The sequence below is a fragment of the Vulpes vulpes genome, chromosome 6 (genome assembly GCF_048418805.1).
Source record: "Vulpes vulpes isolate BD-2025 chromosome 6, VulVul3, whole genome shotgun sequence".
Taxonomy (NCBI): domain Eukaryota; kingdom Metazoa; phylum Chordata; class Mammalia; order Carnivora; family Canidae; genus Vulpes; species Vulpes vulpes.
The window spans coordinates 94,224,881-94,249,955 of record NC_132785.1 but is presented as its reverse complement, the minus strand read 5'-3'; the positions used below and the strand labels follow the sequence as shown (position 1 = coordinate 94,249,955).

Genomic DNA, 25,075 nt, shown 5'->3' with positions numbered 1-25,075 from the left:
CTCAAGAGAAAAAATAATAAGTTCTGTCAAAATTAAAAGCAATACCTGGTTGCTATGTGACAGGGATGGCTATCTTATAGAGAGAATTCTCCTGACCATGATATAGATGGATTCATTCTGGGAGCAGTAATATTTACAGACATGCATAAAATCAAATGTACACTGTCAGAAAGATCTGCTCCATTCTACATTGTTTGAGGATTAATATGGGAAACAGAAGGGTTATAAAGCCAAGAAGTAGGGAGTAGAGACCTGGCTCCTCCTCAGCCCAATGTGTCTTTATGTTGGCCATTCACATCTCCTGGCTGTCTTCCTCTGTACACAGATTTATATCCAGAAAGAAAAACTTGTTTTAATCTGGTGAATAAACACAGTAATTGTGAAAATATTTTAAGCTCAGAGAGAAAAGTGCTTATAAATCCAAGGCATCATTATTACTTCTCTCAACAGCATAATGACAGTCTCTGTCTAAGTTTTTGGTATCTGTCAGAATACGGGTAAAATGAATTCCATGCTTGAGGAGAAGAATTGATGGCATCTCAATCCTAGATTGTCCTGGGTTTGTCTGCACTCTTATTTATCATTAACCCCAGGCTCATTCCCGATAGTGGTGTTTAACACAGTGCAAAGTGCCTGTAGCAGTTTCCAATGTCATAAGGAACTCGTTGTAGGGCATTTGCTTTTTCATCTGAAGACTACAGAGCATTTTAATTCCTTATCTCAATGGCCCACTTGGTGCCACGGAGATGGTGGGGTAAAAAGAAATAGAGGATAAACTCTGGACTGGTCAGTTCACTGTATGACTATGTAGAACTTGCCTTTCCACTCTAGCAAAGTCTCAAACTGTGTGGCTAAGGAGTTTCTTTCCCAATCTAGGTTTTGTTTAAGATGTTTCTTGGAAGTGCCAACTTCGGTGAAGCAGCACACTTTGTCTCCACGTTGGGTTTCTTCAATTTGATCTTCATCTCTTTCACCCCAGTCATCCTGTATTTCACCAAGGTGGAGCACTGGTCCTCATTTGCAGCTCTGCCGTGGGGCTATCTCTGTGGGATGGCCGGGCTGTGGCTGGGTAAGTGGCTCTGGGTTTTGCCTTCCATTCCCTATGTCTTTCTACCTTTCCTTGGATAGATAAATGATCATAGTGGGATTATTCCCTTGGGAACCTTTGTCCTCCATTTCCCAAAGTTACCTAAGGTTGATTAACAGTTAGAAGGTTCTTTGCAGGCTATTTCTTGATTAGATCAGAGCTGTTCAATTGGTATATCTCTGAGGGGTTAGGGTGTGAGGTGGAGGCCCAAGCCATTCTGATCACCACTTGTCAAGCAGCCTGTCCATTCTTCATGATGTACTGTAATGATATCACTGTGTTCCAGGCATAGCACAGTGCATCAGGCAGAGGGAGAGGGGATATGGTGCATTTAAGTAACTCAAAGTGGATCAAAATGGCTGGAGTACCACGTGTAGGAGGAGTAAGGAGGAAGGGGGAGAGGACATTCTGGAAAGAAACAGGTCATGAAGGGCCTGGAAGCCTGTTAAGGGGATTGAATTTAAAATTCACTTAAAAATCTTTCAGCAGAGGTGACAGGCGCACGTCTTCATTTTTGTCAGCCCACTCTGACTGTGTATGGAGAATAAATTTGAGATAGGAAGCCTTCAGAAAACAAGAGAAGTCAGACCCAGACTTGGTTGCCCTGCTAAGTAAGCTGTGCCTAGTCAAAGACCAGGAAAAAAATCACCTGGAGTCTTTGTAATGTTCTCTCTTCAAACTCCCCAAACTCAAGGCGGTCTGCTTCATCTGCTTCACCTGAACAACAGGTTTTGCTACACTCGATGTAAAAGGAACCTGAAAAATAACAAGCCTGCTCTTCCCTCCCCAAGCAGGTGAACAACAGCAACAACTAATGACTCCGTGTCCCTTTACTCAGAACAAATGCACTTTTCATTCTGCTCCTCTGTCCTGGTCTCCATTCACCCACCACACTTGACCTGCAGGACATCTACCGACCTTCAGCTGACCTTCTTTATCAAAGTGACATAATCTGAAGCAGCATTGCAGTTCCAGTTCCTGGAAGAAAAACATGGCCTGGTTTTTATTCCCACATAGGCACTGAGTCATCTTCTTTCTACTTTGGCCCAGGCCCCTGAGCGGAGGTCTTAGACAAGAGAAGGATCAAACATTAATTGTTGGCCCTTTGATTTCTATTGTTGAAGTCCAAAATTATGTAGTTATGACCTTTCATAACCTTTGCTAAATTGAGTGGAAATTAATAGTAATGTTTCCATAAGATCCAAACATCCTAATTAAAAGTGCCTAGATAATTTCCTGGCCAAAAACAATCTAGCTGGAAGCAGTCATAACCCAAATTTCACTGACTCTTGGCACTAGCTGTGTACACATGATCTCCAGCTTGCTACAAAGTAGCCCTTCACCAACATATATCCCTTGGCATGTCTTAACACATGGTCCTACACAAGTCCCAATCTGGCTGAGTGTCACCCAGGCTAGTGGGATGCTAGTTCTCCACCGAGCAGTAGGCTCTCCATCCTCCACTGGGTTTAGTGCCTCCTGGTTCTAGAGCTGCTCTGCCCCACCCATACCCAGTGCACCACAGTCCTCAAGGTGCCAAAGCTTCTCTGTGACAAAATGACAAGACAGCCTCTCTTCTGACTACATTACACATCCCAGGGTGTTACAATCTTCACTGCTTCTGTTCTTAAGTTTTTACTTCCATCCCTCTCTTCTCTGTAGTCACCAGATATGATCAGGCTAGAGCTGGGCTGGAAAAACAGCAGGTGGTCTTCTGCCCACCCACATTGTATGTAACTCCAGCCTTTATTTGCTCAGGCTCACCTGGCCTCATTTCTTCTTGCAGGTTGGCCTGGACTGTTCACCTAACATGCCTGAGTCCCACTTGAGCTTAGGCTGAGCCCCCTGCCACAGATAACATGTTGAATTATATATTCTTGCCCTTAGGTTGTCAGAAAAGTGAGTAAGTGCTCTACCAAAAGAGCTAATTAAAAACAGACAACATATTTTGGTGAAGCCACCTGTTTCTTGCTGAGTGAGAAGGGCTCACTTCTCACCCAAATATCAACACTTTCAATCTGCTGAAAAATCCAGTTGGGCCAATAAAATAGCAGGAGTTCAGCAGAGCCTGTGTAGAATTTCAGGAGTTCAGCAGAGCCTGTGTAGAATTTCATAAATTCCTGACTTGTTACAGTTGGCCATATTTGACTCCCTAGGTCTGAGGAGAGAGTTGAGATACTGGAATAGTTAGTCCCATTGGGGCCCTGCCACGAAGGAGGAGTAGTTATTAATTTAAGAAGGTCCTTTGCCTTGATTGCCACTACTATTGTATAATAATTATGCAGGAGCCCAAGTTTTATGAAAGTCAAACCCATTGTCTCTAACTACCAAGTACAAGTAACTCCAGATAACTAAGTTAATGGGCTTAATTAAAGCAAGAATTATAGATAGTAATGGAAGAATAAACACTCTCCTGAATGGAATGGCTCTAGAACCATCTTTGGCTCTATCGACTATAAGTAACGTGGTTGAGTCTTTAACATAAAGATTTCACTGAATTGAGAACCATTCATAATTGTTGATATTCATCTCTCTAACCCCTTAAACAAATACTGGATTGAAATCCATTAAAATAATGCTATGTAGGGGTGACTGGGTGGCTCAGTGGGTTAAGCATCAGACTCTTGATCTCAACTCAGGTTTTGATCTCATAAGACCCAAACACCCTAATTAAAAGTGCCTAGATAATTTTCTGGCCGAAACCAATCTAGCTGGGAACAATCATAACCCAGATTTCCAGCGTGGAGCTTACTTTAAAAAATTTTTTTTTCAATTTTAAAAATAAAATAAAATAATGCTATGTATTTTATAATTGCTTTTCTTTTTTATAATTGCTTTTTTTTGAGAATATATATTTTTGATCATTTTTGAAGAGGGTAGATGATTATCTTATATTTTATTCAAAAGATCCAAAGATACTAATTTAAAGATATCTAGCTATACCTTCCTTTGGTTCTGTGGACCTGCCCTTGGGTAATCCGTGCACAAATCAGGATATGGAAAAGCTCTGTGGGGGTCAGTGCATGACATTGAACACACTCTTGTTTGCCTGCATTGATGCTCATCACAAGAGAGAGGAAATAAAACAGCAGAGGCCATTCTCAGATAGATCTTCCTTTAGGCAGTGACACCAGAGCCTTTGAGTGACCCAGGAATGTGGCGTTATATAGCAAAGTAGCTAAGGGAGAAAGCCCAAACTTAAACCAGCCCTCTGCTCTCAACCTCTCTGGCTGGCCCCAACCTACCTTTATAGTGCTAATAAGCAGCATAGTGAATTGATTGTTTCATTGCTTTGCATTTGCTCTACAGGCCCTTTGCCAGCCAATTGGCAAGAGATCAAGCAGCCAAGGTGGCAGAGGAGAAAAAAGAATAGACTACTTCCGTGCAGAAACTCCTGCCATCCAGCTCCCAAATTAGAGAATTAATTGACCAAAGGTGCAGAGAGTATAGAAGGCACGTTTAGGAAAAACACTGGTTGTATTATGTTAAGAAGGAAGGAGCCCAGCATATCAATTCCCCTTCATCCTCTGTATCCTCCTTTATTTTACAGCCTTCAACATCCTGGTGAATGTCGGCGTGGTGCTGACATACCCAATCCTAATCTCCATCGGGACAGTGCTCAGCGTTCCTGGAAATGCAGGTACTGGCGTGATTTGACATGTGTGCCATCAGTGTCCTGCTTGTGTTCGTTTTACACTGTGAGTTGTGTCTTCGAACAATTGTGAATTATGTCCCTTGCCTGGGAAGATGTTTTTAAATATCATGAAGGTGGCAGACAACAGAATAGCTATGCAGCAGATTTAAAATTTGCAGCTATAAACACTGTTTTTACTCGGTCGTGCTTTTAGAATTAAATACCAAATGTATCATTTGGGTTTCATGTAATCTCCCTGACAACCTAATTTTGTGGTATTTTTAGAGGAAGTCCTACAGAAACAAAAGGCCTCCCAGCCTAGGACTTGCAAGTAAACGTCACTAATGAAAGTGTAGGAAATGTGCAGGGTGTTGGCTCCCATCAGACTATCCATGGGGAGCTGCAGAAGCTTCTCCTGGGGGCAGAGCAGATGGCCCTCTGGAATAGATACAGGAAAAAGCAATTTGACTCACTTCAGGGACAAGAAGAGAAGCTATTTTTCCAGGATAATCTTTGTAGTGAAACCTGTCAATAGAACAAGTAATGAAAGGGAGTGATTTGGCAGACTGGACAGTCCTTCTAACTGTAAAATTCCATTTTTCCAAGTCCCATCTTTTCTTGCCCCAGGACAATCAGCAAGTGTTCATTGAACACTTATTGTATGCAAAACTGTAGAATAAACAGGGAAAAAAGGATATTATGGTCCCCATAAGAAACTTTCACTGAATTTGGAAAACAAGACCAACATATATGAGACAACTTATAACTCCACAGTATAATTTATTAGTAAATGCCAAATTGTGTGAGACAGACTCCTAGGATCATAAGATATCCAAAGAAAAGATATATCCAAGGGGAATAGAGTTGTCAAAGAAGTTTGTTCATTCACCCAGGGATCCATTCATTCAACGCATCATTTCTGAGCACTTAGGATGTGCCACAAACTGTGCTAATGCTGGTCCTGAAGAAGACACACAGTTTCTGCTCTCAGGATCGTGTAGTAGACAGAGGAAGACAGAAGGAATTGAGTAGTTAAAATGTGGAGACAGAATTGTTTTGATAGAGGTATGTAATGAATGCTCTGAGAGCACCCAGGAAGGGCATCCAGGGTGGCTACCGGCAAGAAGCCAAAAGAGAGAACTAATGAAGGGATTAGCTGGGTGGTGTGGATATGAGATGGAATGGGCATTCCATGTAAAAAGAACAACATATGCATGACCAACAATTTCACTACTAGATACATATGCCAAAAAATTGAAAACAGGGACTTGAAAACATACTCGTGTGTGAATATTCACTGCAGCACTATTCACAATGGCCCAGAAGTGGAAACACCCAAATGTCCATCAACAGATGAATTGATAAACAACTGTGATACAATGAGCTATCATTCAGCCATAAAAAGTCAGGAAGTATGGATTCATGCTACCACACAGTTGAACCTCGAAAATGTGATGCTAAATGAAAGAAGCCACACCCAAAATGTCACATGTGGTATGATTCCATTTATAGGAAATCTCCAGAATAGGTTGATTCATGGAAAAAAACAGCAGATTGCCAATCAGGAATTGGGAAGGCGGGGTAGGGAATGCTGGAGAGTAACCGCTTAAGGGGTAAGAGGTTTTTGTTTTGTTTTTTGTTTTTTAAGATTTTATTTATTTATTTGTGAGAGACACAGAGAGAAGTCGAGACATAGGCAGAGAGAGAAACAGGCTCCATGCAGGGAGCCCTATGTGGGACTTAATCCTGGGACTCAGAGGATCACGCCCTGGGCCAAAGGCCGGCGCTCAACTGCTGAGCCACCCAGGTGTCCCAGGGGTAAGAGGTTTTTATTTTAAGCGATGGAGATGTTTTGGAACGAGATGGAAGTGGTGGTCATACAACATTGTGAATGTACAAAAAAATTAGTGAGTGCACTAAATTCACTTGAAACGAGTTCATTTTAATTTATAGGAATGTCACCTTGATTGAAAATGTTTAAAAAGAACAGCACGTGCAAAGACATAGGCATTAACAGGCCTGGCTCATTTGAAAATTCATCAGCAGCCCAGTGAAACTGGAGAAGTGTGAGGGGATGCAGAGGAAAAGTTTCAAGAAATAAAACTGCAGGGGGCACCTGGGTGGCTCAGCGGTTGCCTTTGGCTCAGGTTGTGATCTCAGGGTCCTGGGATCGAGTCCTGCATCTGAATCGCTGCAGGGAGTCTGCTTCTCCCTCTGCCTATGTCTCTTCCTCTCTATGTGTCTCTCATGAATAAAGAAATAAAATCTTAAGAAAAAAAAAAAAAGAAAGAAACTGCAGAGGTAATTAAATGAGATGACACGAGAGTTGAAGGATATAAAGGATACTTCTGATTTAGAGAGAAGGCACAGAAAGCAGACAAAGGGAACGATATGATATGGAAAGAGGAAAGACAACCTTGACTTTAGAAATCTCTAGAAGTAGCACTGACTTTCGCCAGTGCTTTGGACTTAAATATATATAAACTTATATAAGCTTATATAAGCTTCTCTTAGAAACAGTCATAGCCTGTGACAGACTTGATTTTTCTTCCCTAGCTGTGGATCTCCTGAAGCAGGAGGTGATATTCAATGTGGTCCGCCTGGCTGCTACCATCATCATCTGCATTGGGTTTCTGCTGATGCTATTGCCTGAAGAATGGGATGAAATTACCCTGAGATTCATCAATAGCCTAAAGGAAAAAAAGAGTGAGGAGCATGTGGAGGACATCACTGATTCCAGTGTACACCTACGGAGCAGAAGCAGGGCCAATGGGACCGTGTCCATACCACTGGCTTAACAAGGGACACATTTTGAATGCACGTGTATGTATATTCTGTGAATATAATAAAATTTTCTCACTACCTGTACGCTCAAATGACAGTATTAACTCTGAATTTGGATAAGTCATATGTGAAATAATGCCAATGATAAAAGTTTACATTTATATGCTTATCAAGGAACTGGTATAAATAATCATAATAAATTTTTTTATTAAAACATATTCATCTTTGTTCTATTTCTTATGTTTTAGAGGGAATTCTCTCTCTCTCTTTCTCTCTCTCTCTCACACACACACACACAAATTTGCAAAATTTCCTGAAAACATGAGATTCTACTAATTATGGGTTTATCATGACCTGACCCTCACCGGGAGCTGAGATGTTTTCATTCAATTAGAGAAAGTTGTGGAAGAAAAAAATACATGAAAAGGATACACACTTTATATATATTTAAGTCCAAGAGCCTTGAACTTATATATACTTTAAGAGCCTTAAGTTTGGAGGCTGGAAAGTAATTAAACAGCTATCAAAAGAGCATCTTCTTTTTTTTAAATTAATTTATTCATGAGAGACAACAGAGAGAGAGAGGGGCAGAGACACAGACAGAGGGAGAAGCAGGCTCCATGCAAGGAGCCCGATGTGGGACTCAAACCCAGGAATCTGGGATCATGCTCTGAGCCAAAGGCAGGCACCCAACCACTGAGCCACTCAGGTGTCCCAAAAAGAGCATCTTCTATACGCAAGACTTACACTAGGAAAAACAAAGGCGTGAAGATATAGAAGACTCCATTTATGCTTCCAATGTGCTTAGAGTAGTGCAGAGCATAATAGCATTTACAAATATCTCTAATATTAGGTAGATATTTAAAAATGGCACTGGAGGGCAGCCCCGGTGGCTCAGCGGTTTAGCGCCGCCTGCAGCCCAGGGAGTGATCCTGGAGACCCAGGATGGAGACATCAGGCTCGCTGCATGCTCCTCCCTCTGCCTGTTGTCTCTGCCTATCTCTCTCTCTCTCTCTCTCTCTCTCTCTCTCTCTCTTTCTGTGTCTCTCATGAATAAATAAATAAAATCTTTTTAAAAAATAAATGGTACTGGAGTTACGGAGAAGACATCTCTACAGCATTTGATATGATGACCACTCCTCTTTCCCAAAATATCCTCTTTACCTGGCTCCCATACAATTTCCCGGTTCTCTTCCTGCCTCTCTGACCGCTTCTCTGCGCTCCTCTTCCATGGCTGGTCTCATTCCCATCAGCCTTCAGTCCTTGGCCTTCTTAGCATTTCATTCCACACTCTCTCCCTACGGGATTTCATCTACTCCCATTGCTTCAAATGTCATCCATGTGGTGATGGCTTAAAAATCTTTATCTCCAGCCAAGAGATCCCTCAAGCTTCAGATCTGACTATCCAAATGCCTTCAGCAAGCTTACTTGGATGCTTCACCGTTGACTTCAAATTCAAGAGCAAAATTGAATTTATCATTTCTCTTCTCCAGATCTATTCCTTCCTCTCCCTTGTTCCCTGTCTACCCTAATGGTGCCATCATTCACGGGCTGCCAAACAGGGATCAACTTTCACTTCTGCCTTCCTCACCCTCCACATCCAAACTGTAAATCTTGATTATCTCTCTTAATTCTGGAATCCATACACTTCTCTACTATGCCACCTTGTTCTAGGCCTTCATCATCTCTTTCTTTAATGAATGAAAGGCTCTCTGCACTGGCCTCTCCGACTCTTGGTCTTGCCTCTGATTCCTCTCATGCCCTAGAGAGTCATCATTCTACTCTCCTGTATAAAAGACTTCAGTGGCATCTTATTGCCCTCAGAATAAGGTCCAGGTACCTTGGCATGTCATTCAAAGCTCACTGCTAGCTGGCCGTTGCCTGCCTCTAGAGAAGCACCATTGGATGGAACTTGTGTGATGAGGAAGATATTGTATAGCTGCACTATGCAACACAATAGCCACAAGTGCCTATTGGGCTCTTTAAGTAGGGCTAGTGTAATTGAGGGTCTGCATTTCTATTTTTATTTACTTTTAATTAACTTAAAATTAAATTTATATAGCCACATGTGGCTATTGGCGACCATATTGGACAGCACAGCTCCAGAGCCTCATTCCACCATTCCACCCACTGTAGCCCCTAGAATCTATGCTTTCATGACACTATAACTTCCTGTGGTTCTTCACTAGAGACATGCTCTCTTTCTTGCACTCTCTTGCCTCTCTCATCTCCAGACTAACCATTACCTAGGCTTCATGACATGATTTATTCCTACTTTTCTCAGAAAGCCTTTTCTTATGCCCCAAGTTGAACAATATGGCTTCCTAAGAAGCCTCTGCTTACCCCATTATAGCTCTGGTCACCATCTGTGGTAATTACCAATCTACTTGCCTGAGTTCCCAGGAGATCAGGAGCCCCTTGAGAACAGGAACTGTGTGCCATTCACCATTGTGTTCCTGGCACATATCTGGCACTTGCAGACATTCTATAAGTAAATAAATGGGTTGCTTTACCCTGGAGATAATGTGCCTCCCTCAAACTGTATTAGATCAATCTTAGTTAAGGACAGGCTTTTGTATAGATGAGATTGGTTAAAGGAAGGAACATACAAGGTTAAATGGGCCACAGCATTTGGTGTGTTTCCACAAAATACCAATTTGCTGAATTGCTAAAAGGCACTTCTCCTCTAAGAGGCTGGTTGGTTAAGGCATAGAACAATTTAAGAAAAGCTTTACTTCCTGGGAAGTTTCGTGCAATAATCTAAGTCTTTCAGGAATCTGTTCTACTATTCTTTTTTTATTCAAGTGTCCCCAAAAATATGGGGGAAACAATCACAGGGCAAGAAAAGGGGACTCAAGATATCATGCCCACTGGGCATGATGGTAAATAAAAATCTTATTTCTTTTTTCATTTCTCTGTCATTTTTTGAAAAGGCAATGCCAGTCTTCTGGTGTAGATGGATGACATGATATTAGCTAAAATAATAACCATGACTCACTTTAAACTTCGTGAAAAATGGTACAAAATAAATGAAATACATTATTAATAAATATGAATTAATTCATTATCTACCTAGGGTTGGTTTTGACTATTTAGATGCCATATTGGTATAAACTTTGCTCTTGCCTTGTTTTTAAATTACTGTTAAATAGAAGTAATCACTGACTAGGCCACTCCAGCATCTTACCATTACTTAGCATGACATTTAAAATTGCATTTTGACATCTTAAGAAATGAGTTGTTTTGCTCTTTTTGATGATTCATTTTGAAAAATGGAGTCAGCTATCCTGGAAAGCTCTAATTCAACCTATGACTGATCACCGTAATTAGCTTAGTCTATATTAGGAAAACAGTTCCATTATGGTGTTCATTCATTTACTCATTCAAAAATTATTAAGTTCTACCTCTGGCTCTGAAGTAGGGTATTATGTTAGGTCATCACCAACTAACCTCTGCCTGCCTCTAGAGCAGCATCGTCCAACAGAACTTTCTATGACCATAGCAATGTACTCTGCACTATGGAGAAAGGGATACAAAATGTATAGGAGGTGGTCCCTGCTTCTGGGACCTTCAACCTCTCTAGGTAGGCTGTCAACGTGACAATTACAATGACTCAGAAATTTATTTGAATTGCTTTGGGAATATGAGATATTCCTTTAAATTCAGGTGAAGTAACCATAAATAAAGATAATACTACCTTCCCTTGCTATCTCTCATTGTGAAAATCAGATAGGAGGGGAGCCTGAGTGGCTCAGTTGAGTGTCTGCCTTAGGCCCGGGGCATGATCCTGGGGTCCTGGGATGGAATCCCACACCAGGTTCCCAGCAGAGATTCTGCTTCTCCCTCTGCCTATGTCTCTGCCTCTCTTTCTCTGTATCTCTCATGAATAAATAAATAAAATCTTTCTAAAAAATCAGATAAAGTATTTGAATCACTGAACAAATATGAGTGTGCCTCCCGTGTGACGAGGATGAAGTAGGTTCACTTGGGCGTGGAGGATACTAACAAGGTCCCTGCCCTCAGAAGTAGAAGTGCCCTGTTGAGGTTACTGTCATCTTGCCTCTTCACCCAAACATGATTCCTCCCCAAAGTTCACAAGGCAATGGCTTCTGTGGATGGCTGAATCGGCAGCACAGTCCAGGGGTTAAAAGCACCCATGTTGCAGCAGTGACTCTGCACTTCTTAGATGTGTGGCTCTGGTTAATTACCAACTTCCCTCTGCCCCTTGATTTCATCATGAATAAAATGAAGGTATTGATACCTGTCATTCGAGGTTATCGAGCACATGAAATAAAATCACACGTTGAAGAGCCTAACACACTGCCAGACAGCCCAGATGTAACAACTCCTGTTAGGGTTTCCTCTGTTTACTTCCTTCTGGGTTCTTATCCAGAGCACTTATTCACAAGATGATGCCCAGCAAAGTCACATAGCCTGGTGCTCAACAGGGAATTTTACCTCAAATAAACCAGAGAGACAAAAGAAGCCTGGCATGAGGAACACACAGAGGAAGCAAAAAGAAAGGGTATACCGCTCCCACTTGCCCGATTCCCCTCAGCCCCTCGTATCACAGCATTCTTGCCCAGCTAGCGGAACTAATTGCCTGACAAAAAGACAGACTGGTGACTTGGGCTCTGAAATTAAAATCACTTCAACCACGTCCTGATCGCTTCACAAACAAATTATAGGCAAATCAATTTGGCTCATCCAGGTTTTGCACGCATGTTAGCTTTGTGCAGGCGTTTTGTCAAGATTCACCAGAGGACAAATAATTTGGAGAAGGACAATGCAAGTGGTGAAAGAGTGAAAGGTGTAACTGGCTAAGCATTGGAATGATCTTGATATATAAGTACAAATCCTCTTTCTTACTTATCCATGAGCCCCTGTCACAAGTACAAAGAATACCTACTACAGGTGATGCTGGTTTATCTGGTAGGCTAGAACAAGAAGTCTCTATTAATTTTAATTTTTTTATTTCTTTGTCTCTTCCTCCCCACCCCACCCCCCAACACCTGTAGCAATGGAAAGTGAAGTAAGAACAGAAGAGTACAGGATGTGATGGAGTTAGAATGCTAGTGCCAGAAACCCAGAGGCAGAACGAATGTAAGACCCACATTTTAAAGTTCTGATTGGCCAGTGTGCCCACCCCTCCCTCACCCACGTATACCACAAAAGCAAAGGCTGCTTTGGCAGTGTTTGTGGATGTTTGCTGGAGACCCGAACACCAGATCCTCTTCAGCCTGAGGAATCTTTTTTTTTTTCCCCTCATGTCAAACTGCTTTATTACATCTTAAATAACAGTACAGTTTAATATAGTATCTATCTTGCATCCAGCCTCCTTGCAATACACTGACTTCAAAATTAAATACAAACAGTGAAGGGCACAGGGTGCAGAGAGCTCTACAGAGGTGTCGATGGAAAGGAAGGAGGGCTCGGGTTTATTCTCTCGGCCCAGAAAGATATTAAACCTACTGCATGTCACAGCACAGTTCTGTACGGGATGCTGCAGAAACAGAATGGAGAGAAGCTACTACTGGTGCTGTGGAGTGGGGTCGGGGGCAGGGAGGCAGCCCATGGCACTGCCGTCCAAACACTGCTGCCGGACACTGGCCTCCAGTGGGACCAAGGAGGTCTGTGTGTTAGAGAATGATCTGTCTCAGATGCTGATTCTATCAGCCTGAGGAATCTTAAGAGCAAGAATTTTAACCTGGAAGTAGAAGCCCCATCCAGGAATGTCCTTCAGGGGTTGTTGTTATTCCAAAAAATCCTGACAGAGTTTTTAAAATAGTGTGAACTTAGGTGCTTTATTATGGAGGAATAAATTCAGAGAATTCAGAGGCTCTAAAACCACTCTTCAGTATGTTAGCCACTAGCCACGTGTGGCTGTTGACATACGGCTGGTCCAGATTGAGATGTGCTATGTCAAATGCACCAGGTTTTGAAGACTTAATATGAAAGAAACAATGTGGGCCATTTCATGAATAGCTTTTATACTCATTATGTACTGAAATGAGAATATTTTGGATATGTTGGGTTAAATAAGATATATTATAAAATTTATTTCACCCGTTTCTTATTTTTTTAATATAGCTATCAGACATTCAAAAATTATATATGAGGCTAACATTTGTGATTCACATGATATTTCTGTTGGGCACAAATTCTCTAAAAGTTTAAGAATGACTTGCTTAGGGAATAAGAGGGAACAGTGAGGGAAATTGAGTAGGTAACAGCTTTGGAAAGAAGCAATTATTTGGTCAGATTCTGTTATTCAAGACAAAATATACTGAGTTTTTATATCATGCAAGTTCAAGCTATCAGCATTGGGCAGAGAGGGAAGACATAGAGTAGAAGAGAGTTTAGAATTACAACCAACTGGAAAGCTTTGTGAGGAACTGGAAGAATGGTTGAAACTATTAAGGAACCATCAACTAATACCAGCTTTTACTGATGCAGAAGTGATAGAAACAGCTTTGAATTAATTCTAGACAGCCAAAAGTCACTGATGTAGATTACTGTGGAAAATTATTTTGGAAAAGACCACTCTGACTTCTAAATATTGTAATCAACTTGCAGAAAAGAAGCTAAATTGTATTCTGTAGAAGGCAACAGACTTGACTCATCTTATTAGTAAATAACAAATGAAGTGAAAATCAGGAGTTTATTAATGTGAACAGTTTCTGATATAAGTCATAAGATCAGGACAGATTTGAGCCAGAGATAATAACCTATTCTGATCAATAATTAAAAGATGCTCTCCAAGATAGAGTAGTCTTCAGGGACAGGATACTTAGCTAGCCATCAATAAACTTCCTAAGATGGCATCTACCTAGAAGTCACCACTGTTTTGGGTCTGGTCCTCTGCACTGGGGACTCAGAAACTATGTCTTGTCAACGCCCTAAAGACTAGCCCAGTGATTCTCAAATTGTGATGTAGCAGCCTAATTAGCACCTGAGAACTTTGTAGAAATGCAAATTTTTTTTTTTTTGAAGATTTTATTTATTCATGATAGAGTGAGGCAGAGACACAGGCAGAGGGAGAAGCAGGCTCCATGCCGGGAGCCCGATTCAGGACTCGATCCCACGTCCCCAGGATCACACCTGGACCAAAGGCAGGCGCTAAACCACTGAGCCACCCAGGGATCCCCGAAATGCAAATTCTTGAGCCTTATCCCAGATCTAGTGAAGCAGAATCTCTGGGGGGGGGGGGCAGCAATCTACTTATAATAAGCCCTGCTTGAAATTAACTGAGCACACGCTGAGGTGATGCAGGTGATTCCAATGGATGGTAAAGTTTAAGAACCACATAGCTAATGACCACTGAATCTGAAGAGCCAACTACTCCCATCCCGACCTGATTACACAGTCCAGTAGCAGAATGTGTCCTACCAAATACCATACCAAAGTTCCTTTTAGTTAATATTAACAAGTAGACATCGTAGATTTGCCAACACTTGATTTATAGACACTGATTGTGACCAAAACAGGTACACATGATGCCCAGAAGTATCCAGCTGATAGACCATCCTCTTTATGAGCTTATTCTTTGCTACACAAATCCCTTTCTAACCACGTTTTCTCTCAAGGGAAAAAAACTAATAAGTTGATCTTTCCTTAATTACTTCTCTTACACATGGGCTTTATTTTAATATAACTAGGGGTTCCATTTACCTAGAGAGCTGATAGTGATGCACTGAAATTAGTCTTTGTCAAGATCTCTGCTCTACCTCCATCAGCGTCCTTGGTTTACCCTACTCTTAAAGTCCCAAGAAGGCAGAAACAAGGTACTTTCCATCTTCTGTATCTTACTGATTCTGTGATTTATTTGGGCACATTTGGCCAAAATTTCTCCCTGGTTATATTTTTATTTGCATTAACTCATCTTAATATTAAAATATTTCCACTTTTCATCCTCTTTCCTAAAGCTTTCTATCAAATCCAACTTTGACTTCTAATTTTCAAACTTTACCTGTTTTCATTTTTAGTAATTCTCTGTCAGCTAACACTAGTCTAATGCTCTCCTTTTATACAAAAGTTTCCCCTTTCCTTCAATAACCCCTACACACAATCCTGTATCCCGAACCAGTGCTAGAGGACACTGAGATGTTTTATGATTCATGTTATCACCTACTTTTGGTTGATAGGTTTCTTCTCTTGGAAATGTTGACATGATCAATTACATTCCAGCTGGACCCTGAAGCCCTTCCTATTTCTGGCCTTAAAAGTGTACTACCTTTTTTTTTTTTTTTAAGATTTTATTTATTTATTCATGAGAGACAGAGAGAGAAAGGCAGAGAAAGACCCAGGCAGAGGGAGGAGAAGCAGGCTCCATGCAAGGAGCCTGATTTGGGACTTGATCCTGGGACTCCGGGATCACACCCTGAGCTGAAGACAGATCCTCAACCACTGAGCTACCCAGGCATCCCAAAACTGTACTATCTTTAAGATGCCATTGCTATTATCTAATCTCAACATTGGTGGTAACTTTTATTACTTGACTCTGTTTTCCAAGAGCTTCTCTGGTATATCTGTATCTCCTTTTCATTCTTATTTTTTCTCTTCACATCTAAAATAATATAAAAGTCTATATTGATAATGTTGCTCATGTGGTTCTATATGTTCTAAAGTGTCTTCTGAATCATCAAGAGAAACTGCTGTTCTCTATGATTTTGGACTTGGTATATTTGAATATACTATGATTTTAAAAAATGGCAGTCCAGCTCCTCTAAATAAGAAGAATATATCAAAAGGAATATTTATTTAATGAAAGAAATCCATTCCTGAGCCATAAAAATGACTACTCTTGTGGTAATTATGATGTCATATAACACCAAAATTTGTTTATTAATTTTGTCAAATAGTATCATTTCTGGTATCTGTTATAAATAATCAAAACTTTATGAAACTAGGTAGTAACAAAAGCATTTGGTAGCTTTTGAAAAACAGAGACTCTGCCCTGCTCTCTGCTTGCCCAGCAATAGCTCACAAGAGGAACTCAGTGGGAGGAAGGAAGAAGGAATCTCAGTCCTGCCAAGATAAACATTTGTTCATTTATTAAACAAGTATTCATTGATATTTTCTTAGTACTTAGAACTCCATCTCTCATAGTGTGGTCAAGAGCCAGTTATCACCAGGAGGGAGAGAGAGAGATTAAGGACACTGGCTTAAAAAAATAAAATTAGTCATAGTCTTATGAATATTCTGTTTTTCCTAAAATGTATGACTAAGGAGTGGCCCCATGGTGACACAGATAAAAGAGGTGTCCTGGATTTCTTTGCAGGCACACATCTAGTGCACTAGAATCAGGGGTCTATGAACCAGCCCAGAACACAGTCAAAATTCTGTTTCAAATAGGATATTTTGTTTAACCACTTCAGTAAGAGTTCTGGCTCAAAGTATGAAAAGATGAAGAAAGGAAAAATAATTCACTTAGATAATGGCCAAGAGGTCTGGGCCCCTCATCATAATTCAGATCAATGTCAAGAATCATGAAATCTCAGTTGGAAAGTTTCTCATGGAACTTTTATTCCAATTCTGCCTACTGCCCAGATCTCTTCTAATCCATCCCAGAGGAGTAGTCACTGGGCCTTTGCCTGAGGCCCCCAAACATTTTTTGACTGTTTTAAGTAACCCATCCATTCCAAGCACTTATTATTACTGTAGAGTTCCTCCCTGTAATGAGCTGACATTTGCCTTCCTGAAAGTTCCACCTGATGATTCCAATTGTTACTTATAGCCCACCCAAGTCAAATATCTCCTACACAGAGATATGTCATATTCCTCCTGGATTTTTCCTTTAAGCTAAACCAAACTTTATGGACATACCATCTCATGTTGATGTATAAAAATTCTTTTTTGAGTTAATTAAAAGATCTGTCACCTCACATACTTACCTTTTGTGAGGGGGGGGAACATTTAAATTCTTCATTCATAGCAAATTTCAATAATACAACTGTTATCAAGTATAGTCATATGTTATACACTAGATCCTAGGCCTTACCCATAACTGAAAATTTGTATACTTTTACTAGCCTCTCCTAATCTGCCCCATACTCCACCATGAAACCACTTTTCTATTTCTATAAGTTTGACTTTTTTTTAAGAATTTACATATAAATGATACCATGGAATATTTGTCTTTCTCTGTAGCCCATTTTATACCATACACAAAAATCAACTCAGAGTGGGTTAAAATACTTGAATGTAAGACCTGAAACTATAAAACTCCTAGAAGAAACCATAGAGGTTAAGCTCCTTGAAAATGGTTTTGGAAATGATTTTTTGAATGTGACCCCAAAGGCAAAATAAATAAGTGGGACTATATTAAATTAAAGGGCTTCTGCACAGTAAAGGAAACCACAAATAAAATGGAAAAGCAATTTAGGTAATAGGAGAAAATATTGACAAACCAAATATCTAATAATAGGTTAGTACTAAAAATATATAAGGAAATCATATAACTCAATAACAAAAAAACATATGACCCAATTAAAAAATGGACAAATGGCTCAAATTGATGTTTTTCCAAAGAAGACATATAAATGGCCAACAGGTATATAAAAAAGTGCTCAACATCACTAATTATTAGGGAAATACAAATCAAAACTAAAATGAAGTATCCCCTCACATCTGTGAGGATGGCTATTACCAAAAAGATAAGTGATAACAAATTCTAGCAGGGATGTAGAGAAAAAAAAAGACAACCCCTGTACATCATTGATAGGGATGTAAACTGGTACAGCCATAGAAGTTACTTTATTTTTTTTTAATTTTTTTTAATTTTATTTATTTATGATAGTCACAGAGTGAGAGAGAGAGGGAGGCAGAGACACAGGCAGAGGGAGAAGCAGGCTCCATGCACCGGGAGCCCGATGTGGGATTCGATCCCGGGTCTCCAGGATCGCGCCCTGGGCCAAAGACAGGCACTAAACCGCTGCACCACCCAGGGATCCCTAGAAGTTACTTTAGATATTAAAAATAGAACTACTATATAATCCAGCAAACCCACTTCTGGGTATATATTCAAAGTAAATGAAACCATTACCTCAAAGCGATATCTGAACTCCCCTGTTCATTACAGCATTATTCACAATAGTGAAGGTATGGAAACAACCTAAGTGTCAGTCAAAGGATAAATGGATAAAGAAAATGTAATATAGATAATTACAATGTAATTTCTATTGTGTGTGATATGTGTGCATACATGTGTGTGTATAAATATAATATCCTTATGTACACATACAGCCTTAAAAAATAAGGAAGTCCTGTCATTTGCAATATCACGAATGAACCTGGATGGTGTTATGCTAAGTGATACAAAATCGTTTTTAATGTGAGATGCTCCAACTGGAACTCAATACCCATTTCATAATTTTAACCAGCTAACAGTACAGTGAGAGTATCACTTTCCTTGTCAATGCCACTCTATTTCCACTACTCTTTCATCTCATGTGTATTATTTACCCTCCTGCACTATTACCATCCTGCATTATTTATCCCCTCCAAGTCTCAATTTCCACATTTATATGATATGATACTGACCTTCAAGGAACTGCAATGAGCATTAGCACATAATTCTAAGCAGGTAGAAAGTGCTCAGTAAAAGTCAGCTATTCCTATGAATCATTAAACATTTAGGGCAAAGAAAGGATGATTTTTCTCATTGCAGACAATCTAACATTGTCTCCAGCCTTTTAATAAACTCAATTTGAAGATGGAGAATGAAGTATCAGTAATGGTAATGAGAGAAGTTTGTCAAGTTAGAAGGTGAAGCCTTTGATGAGTATATTAGTTAGCTAATTATGCATAAGAAATTACTCCAAAATTAGCTTCTTAAAACAACAGACATTTATCAGAATTTTTTGGGTTAAGAAATCCAGGTGCAGCTTAGAGGATTTGCTACAAGCTCACCCATATAGTTGTTGGCAGGACCCAGTCCTTGCTCATTTTGGAGAGAGACATCACGTTATAGTCACATACCTGAGCCTCTCCCCAGGCATCTCACAACATGGTAGTTGGCTTTTCTCAGAACAAGTGGACAGGATGGAAGCCACAGTCTTTTTGTAACCAAATCTCATAAAGATCACTTCCACTGTTTTCTACTTGTTAGAAATGAATCAGTAAGTTTTGCTGGTACTCAATGCAAGGGTTGGAAGGACTTACCAAAAGCATGAATTGTAGGGACAAGGACCATCAGGGGCCATTGTAGAGGCCACCTACCACAGTGAGGTTATGCCATCTTGTTAAGAAGAGGTTGGGGGAGAGAAGTGTGTGGAAGCGAGCACACACACACACACACACACACACTAGCTCCCTGTTCCTAGAGTCCCAGCTTTGGGTGTTGAGAAAGGTGGGAACCATCACTGATAAACTACTATAAAATGTCAGAGTGGGAAAGGATCTTAGACCTTATATAAGTCAGTTCCCTCCCTCTGGAAAACCAAAATCCAGAGGCGTGAAGTGGCCTGAACCCAAGGCTGACTTCTGATCACTGCTTTCTCATTAGAGTTAACTTTCCATCTCTTCCTGGGCAAAGGTATTCGTTTTCACAGAAGTAGTAGCATTTGTTTTCTCTTCCCAAATTAGCAAATCCCATTTACCATTGAGTTTCCAGGCCAGTGCCTATAAAAAAGGCAGATGTCTTTGGCTGTTTCCTGATCATCTTTAACCATCTTTGTTCTTACTTGGATGAGAAAGTGGAACAAGAATCTGCCATTACAGAGAAATCAGGAAAGTTTCATGCCCAGCAGTGTACATAAAGCACTATTTCCCTAAAATAGCACGGAAGAGTGTAAAATTAAGCTGGAACCAGAGCATCATTTTACAAGAACCCATGTTCACAGTAGCAATATATGAAAGTCTTGCAGTTTATAAAAGGGATATTTTCCTTCAGTCTGAACATCTTGATTCATGAAATAGTCCAATTTAATTTTGCCATCAACTATCCTTTAACCCAGGTGCATGGTTAACCGAGGGGTCAATTGATCAAAGAATAACTGACTGGCTAAAAAGTCACTCTTGGGTTTGGCTGATGGAAAATGAACTGTTGCCTTCTTTCCTCTGTGTGTTAAGCGCAATACAAATTATTCATGATACTGCTGGAAGGTACAGTGAGTTAATAAATCATAAGAATGGCTCAATGCTCGTTGCTCATATCTGAAATCTGACTTGCTGCAGTTGATGGGGGGCTAGAGAGAATCAGGAGGCCTTAATGCTGCGAGCAGAATCTTCCAGATCTATGGTGGTTTTTACTCTGACACCGATGTTTCCTTTTCTACTATAACTCTGCCAGTGTGTTCTCTGTTGTAAAGAGAGAGATGGTTAAATCTAAAACAAAATGGGCTTACTGTCAGCCAGTCAAGCACACACACACAATCCTAGAGAATGTTCAGCCAGTCCCATCGCTTCTCATCCAGTGAAAAATCCCTAACCATGACAAGTTTGTAGGTGACATTTCTAGACAGCTTGGTATGTCTTCAAGTGTCACCTCTTGGTACTGGATCTTGCCTTTCCTCCAGTGAGTTATGTGACTTCCAAGTCATTCTGTGTCTTCTCTGGTGCCCCTTAATGGATAGATGGGGAGGGGGTCAATTCATATCCTCAGTGTAGAAAGGAGAATGTGAAGCCCTCAGATAAAGTATCTAAACGACAAGTAACACTTTTCAGCTCTAAGGACTAAGCCTCAGCCAGCACCTCTTCTGCAATGGATTTTGCTAAGAATATCTACCTCCTTTCACGCATTGTGTTGTATTCTAAGGGCTCACTTGTCTCCATGGTCTTGTAAGTGACAGTGTCCCTTTGGGGATAAACAGAAGGAATAAAAATCTCTCTGAGACTTAAGCCTGCTGAATCACTTACACTTTGATGAGCTTTGTTCAGCATGAGAGAGGTCATGGAACTGGGCAGGGTCTAAGATCGAGGGGGAGAGGAAGGGGAAAAGGAATAGAAGCAGCTGTCTCCCAACCTCTAGTCTCAACATTCCCTCCCCAGCCATTGCCTCTACAAAGAGGGAAATAAAGAAAATTAGAGTATTATCTTCCCAAAGGCTGAAATGGAATTAAAAATGACATCCTCATTAAGAAAAAATTAATCTCAAGTTCTTCAAAAACCAGAACACTGCCTCCTCTCATTCCCAGTTTTAAGGGGAATGAGTACTAAGAAAAAGAGGAACATTATACTCACTGCAGAAAATTATCTGTGCATATCCAAGGGTAATAGGTAAATTCTGGGTGAAAAGAGAATTGTATGAGAAAAAAGACGAGGACTCTGGGGAACAAGGACAGCTTTCTCCAAGAAAGCCTTTGAAGTGGTCTTCAAGGGTAAATGAAAAATTATCTATTCGGAGTCTCTGGACATAAAGAATATGGACTAAACTAAGGATTTATTATAATTTTCCTTAAATTTTCCTTAACACTTAAGGCCATTCCTAGCCAATTTGGTGAATTAAACTGATGAGGGAAATCTCTATTCTTCAAATGCTACATTACAATAACATTGAGGGACACCTGGGTGGCTCAACAACTGAGTGTCTGCCTTTGGCTCAGGGTGTGATACCCGAGTCCTGGGATGGAGTCCCGCATTGGGCTGCCTGCAAGGAGCCTGCTTCTCCCTCTACCTATGTCTCTGCCTCTCTCTGTGTGTCTCTCATAAATAAATAAATAAAATCTTAAAAAAAAAATAAAGAAAGTACAAACTAGAAGTTAGAGGTGTGAGAGTAAGCCTGATCCAGACAGCCCCAGTCTCTTTGTATGCTTGGATCTAGAACTAAGCTACCTGAACAAAACTGAGGCTCACGGCATGGGTGGCTGTTCAGGAATGTCAAATAGGAATATTCTGCCTACTGACTGAAAGACGGTAGAAGGAATCTTCCCATCCTTGGGAGCATGTGAATGGGAAAAGAGTCATCATCAGTGTTGGAAGCCAGGTTTGTTCCCTATGCAGGTGAAAGATCTCAATTCATATTACCTGTAAGGTGCAGGCATTCAAGGGCAGTAAATTAGCATGAAACAGTCTGGAGCTGGTGACATCTCATTGGGCCCCTGGTGGAACTTCACTATGGAGACAACTCAACAAAGGATACTTCCCCAACTCAAATCATACAGATCTTCATAGAGAAAAACCACTGCTGAAGTAAAGTTCATACTCAAGAGTTACATACCACAGGAAAAAAGAGGTATCAATGCAGCAAATGGGAGAATTTGGGATAGAGAATTCCCAATAAGGAAATTTTTTGTGAAAGACCCCTAAACAAAAATTTTCAAAATGTTTAAAGAGATAAATCAAGAAATAGAACAGAACCATAAGGCAGGAAAAGAACAGTTTGAAAAGTGCACTTTGAAATCAGGGCAAAGTTAAACAGGAAGGTTTAACCAGAGAAATAGAAGTAGTAGGAGATAGTATATTTATTTTATTTATTTTAAGGAATTGGTGTTTGCAAATGTGGGGGCTGACTTAGTAAGTTCAAAGTCCGTAGGAAAGGCAATAAGCATGGGAAGATGGAGCGCAGCCTGGAACCCATGGGTTTGGGATGAAGCCATTGCCCAAGTAAAATTTTCTCTTTATGTCTCTCCCTTCCTCATTCTTCCTCTTCCTCCTCCTCCTCCTCCCTCCCTCCGTCCATCTCTCCACTTCCTCATGCAGTTCTTTATGTGTGTATAAAGAACCTCCTCTTGGGAAGAGGATGGAAATAATAATTTCACACTTAAATATGTACTAAAATGTTAAAGCATATAAGTGAGTTTCCCTAAACCTCAGCTTCATTAGCATCATAGAAAATCTACCTCTTAAATCTCAAGAAAAAATAACAATATTGTAACAGTGGCTCCCTCTTTGGAGTGAGACTGGAAATCACATGAAGGAGATGTACATTTTCTCATACCTGGGGGAAAGCAGAAGTAAAGGCAACCACTAAAAGAATATGAAAAGTGTGCATAACTTTCAAAGCAGGAGAGAGGAAAAAAGAGAAAGAATGAAGAAAACTCAATGAAGGATGAATCAGCATAGACCATTCATTGATTCATACATTTGCTCACTCAGCAGAGTTTTACTGAGTACCAGTTAGATGCCAGACACTGTCCCTGTTCACATTCACATGGGAATATTCAGGAAGTGCCTATCTTCCTAATACAGAAAAACTTAAAAATAATTACCTTCCAGTTTGTAAATTTCTCAGTCTCTCTTGTAATCTAGTAAATGTACAATATTTTCAATAGTTGACCTATTCTCTAAACCCATAGGCTATTCTGGCTCTCTCCTTCCCAAGACTCTCATTTGTTCCAGGATTTGGCTGTGTAAAATAAAAATGAGCCATAGGGACTCACGGTCAATAGCTACCATGAGGCAATGTATTTCTTCAACTCAAGCATAACTTCTCGAGCTTGTCTCTTCAGAATCACTGATTGCTTCTTCTTCTTTTAGTGGGAGGGTTTAAATTCCAAAATTCAAAGCATGAGAAACTTATATTAAAACTTAGAAAATATTTGATTCAAGTACTTTTTCCCATTTCCTGAAAGGATATAATATGAAAGAATTATGGGATTTTGAAGCTGGAACAAACACAAGCGATTGCTTTCACTAACCTCATTTAGAGATGAGAAAGTGAGGCTCAGAGAGGTTTGCATAAGATTACAGAAGAGGCCAGCGTGGCTACCAAGTCTCTAGCTACTAATCCATGAAGAAAGCAAAGAAGTCTCACTTAAGGACCCCTCCCCCCCAAATCCACTTAAGTATCTACTATTTTCTACTCATTGTTATAGATGCTGAGCAAATGAATAAATGGTCCCTATTCTCTTGGCATCTATAGTGCTGATGAAAGATGTGTGCTGCGGTGTTTGCACAAAGTAATATGCTCACTTGAGTTTTACATTTACTTTTATTATTTGCTTTAAGATTGCAAGTGAAGTGATTCATGGAGATCTCTAAACAACTTCACTTGCTCAGGGTTTTTCAAAGACACCAAATGAAGTATGCTCTAAACTTAGAGGCTGAGCTTAGAGAGGGTCCAAATGATCCTACAGATACCCAGGAAAATGCTGGCCTAACCTGAGGAACAGCAAATACTTTTCCTTCCTTATGCTCCAGACCAACACTGCATGCCCTATTGAAAAGTATTTTGGAAGGGAAACCAAAACATACCAAGATATACAGGCTATAGGCTTTTTTTTTAACACCCAAAATATTGTTTTTCCTACCTGTGTACTTTAGCACTAGATTGTCAGAAGGGTGAAAAGAGATTATAAATGAGGAAGCAGAGGTTGGGTGGTTTTTTGTTTTGTTGGGAGAAGTCAATCCACGTCACCCGGTTTCCCTTACCTGTAAATTGGCGGTGTTGGACTAGAAAACAAAAATGCCCTCAGGAGCATGGCAGATGATAGAAAAGAACATAAAGGGGGCAACCTTGTTGTAAAATAATAGAATTTGTTGGAGTCCATGGCCAAACTGGGGAATGCAAGCCGGTAAAAAGAACACAAGTCAAACAAAACAAAACAACACCCTGGGGCAGCCAAACTGGGGTCCACAGATGACACACTGTAACAATTCATGAGAGGTACAGCCTTGAGCATGTATGGGCA

At 40.3% G+C, this 25,075-nt stretch overlaps 1 protein-coding gene across 1 annotated transcript in view; it reads left to right on the top strand.

Moving 5' to 3' along the window:
- The window catches only part of SLC35F4 (solute carrier family 35 member F4), a 226,633-nt gene extending 218,912 nt beyond the window's left edge, over positions 1 to 7,721 (top strand). Inside the window, exons 6-8 of the mRNA XM_072761648.1 lie at positions 877 to 1,069; positions 4,638 to 4,727; positions 7,278 to 7,721. Coding sequence (XP_072617749.1) covers positions 877 to 1,069; positions 4,638 to 4,727; positions 7,278 to 7,519 — 525 coding nt within the window. The 3' untranslated portion in view covers positions 7,520 to 7,721. The remainder of the gene's footprint in view (positions 1 to 876; positions 1,070 to 4,637; positions 4,728 to 7,277) is intronic.
- Positions 7,722 to 25,075: the final 17,354 nt, after the last annotated feature.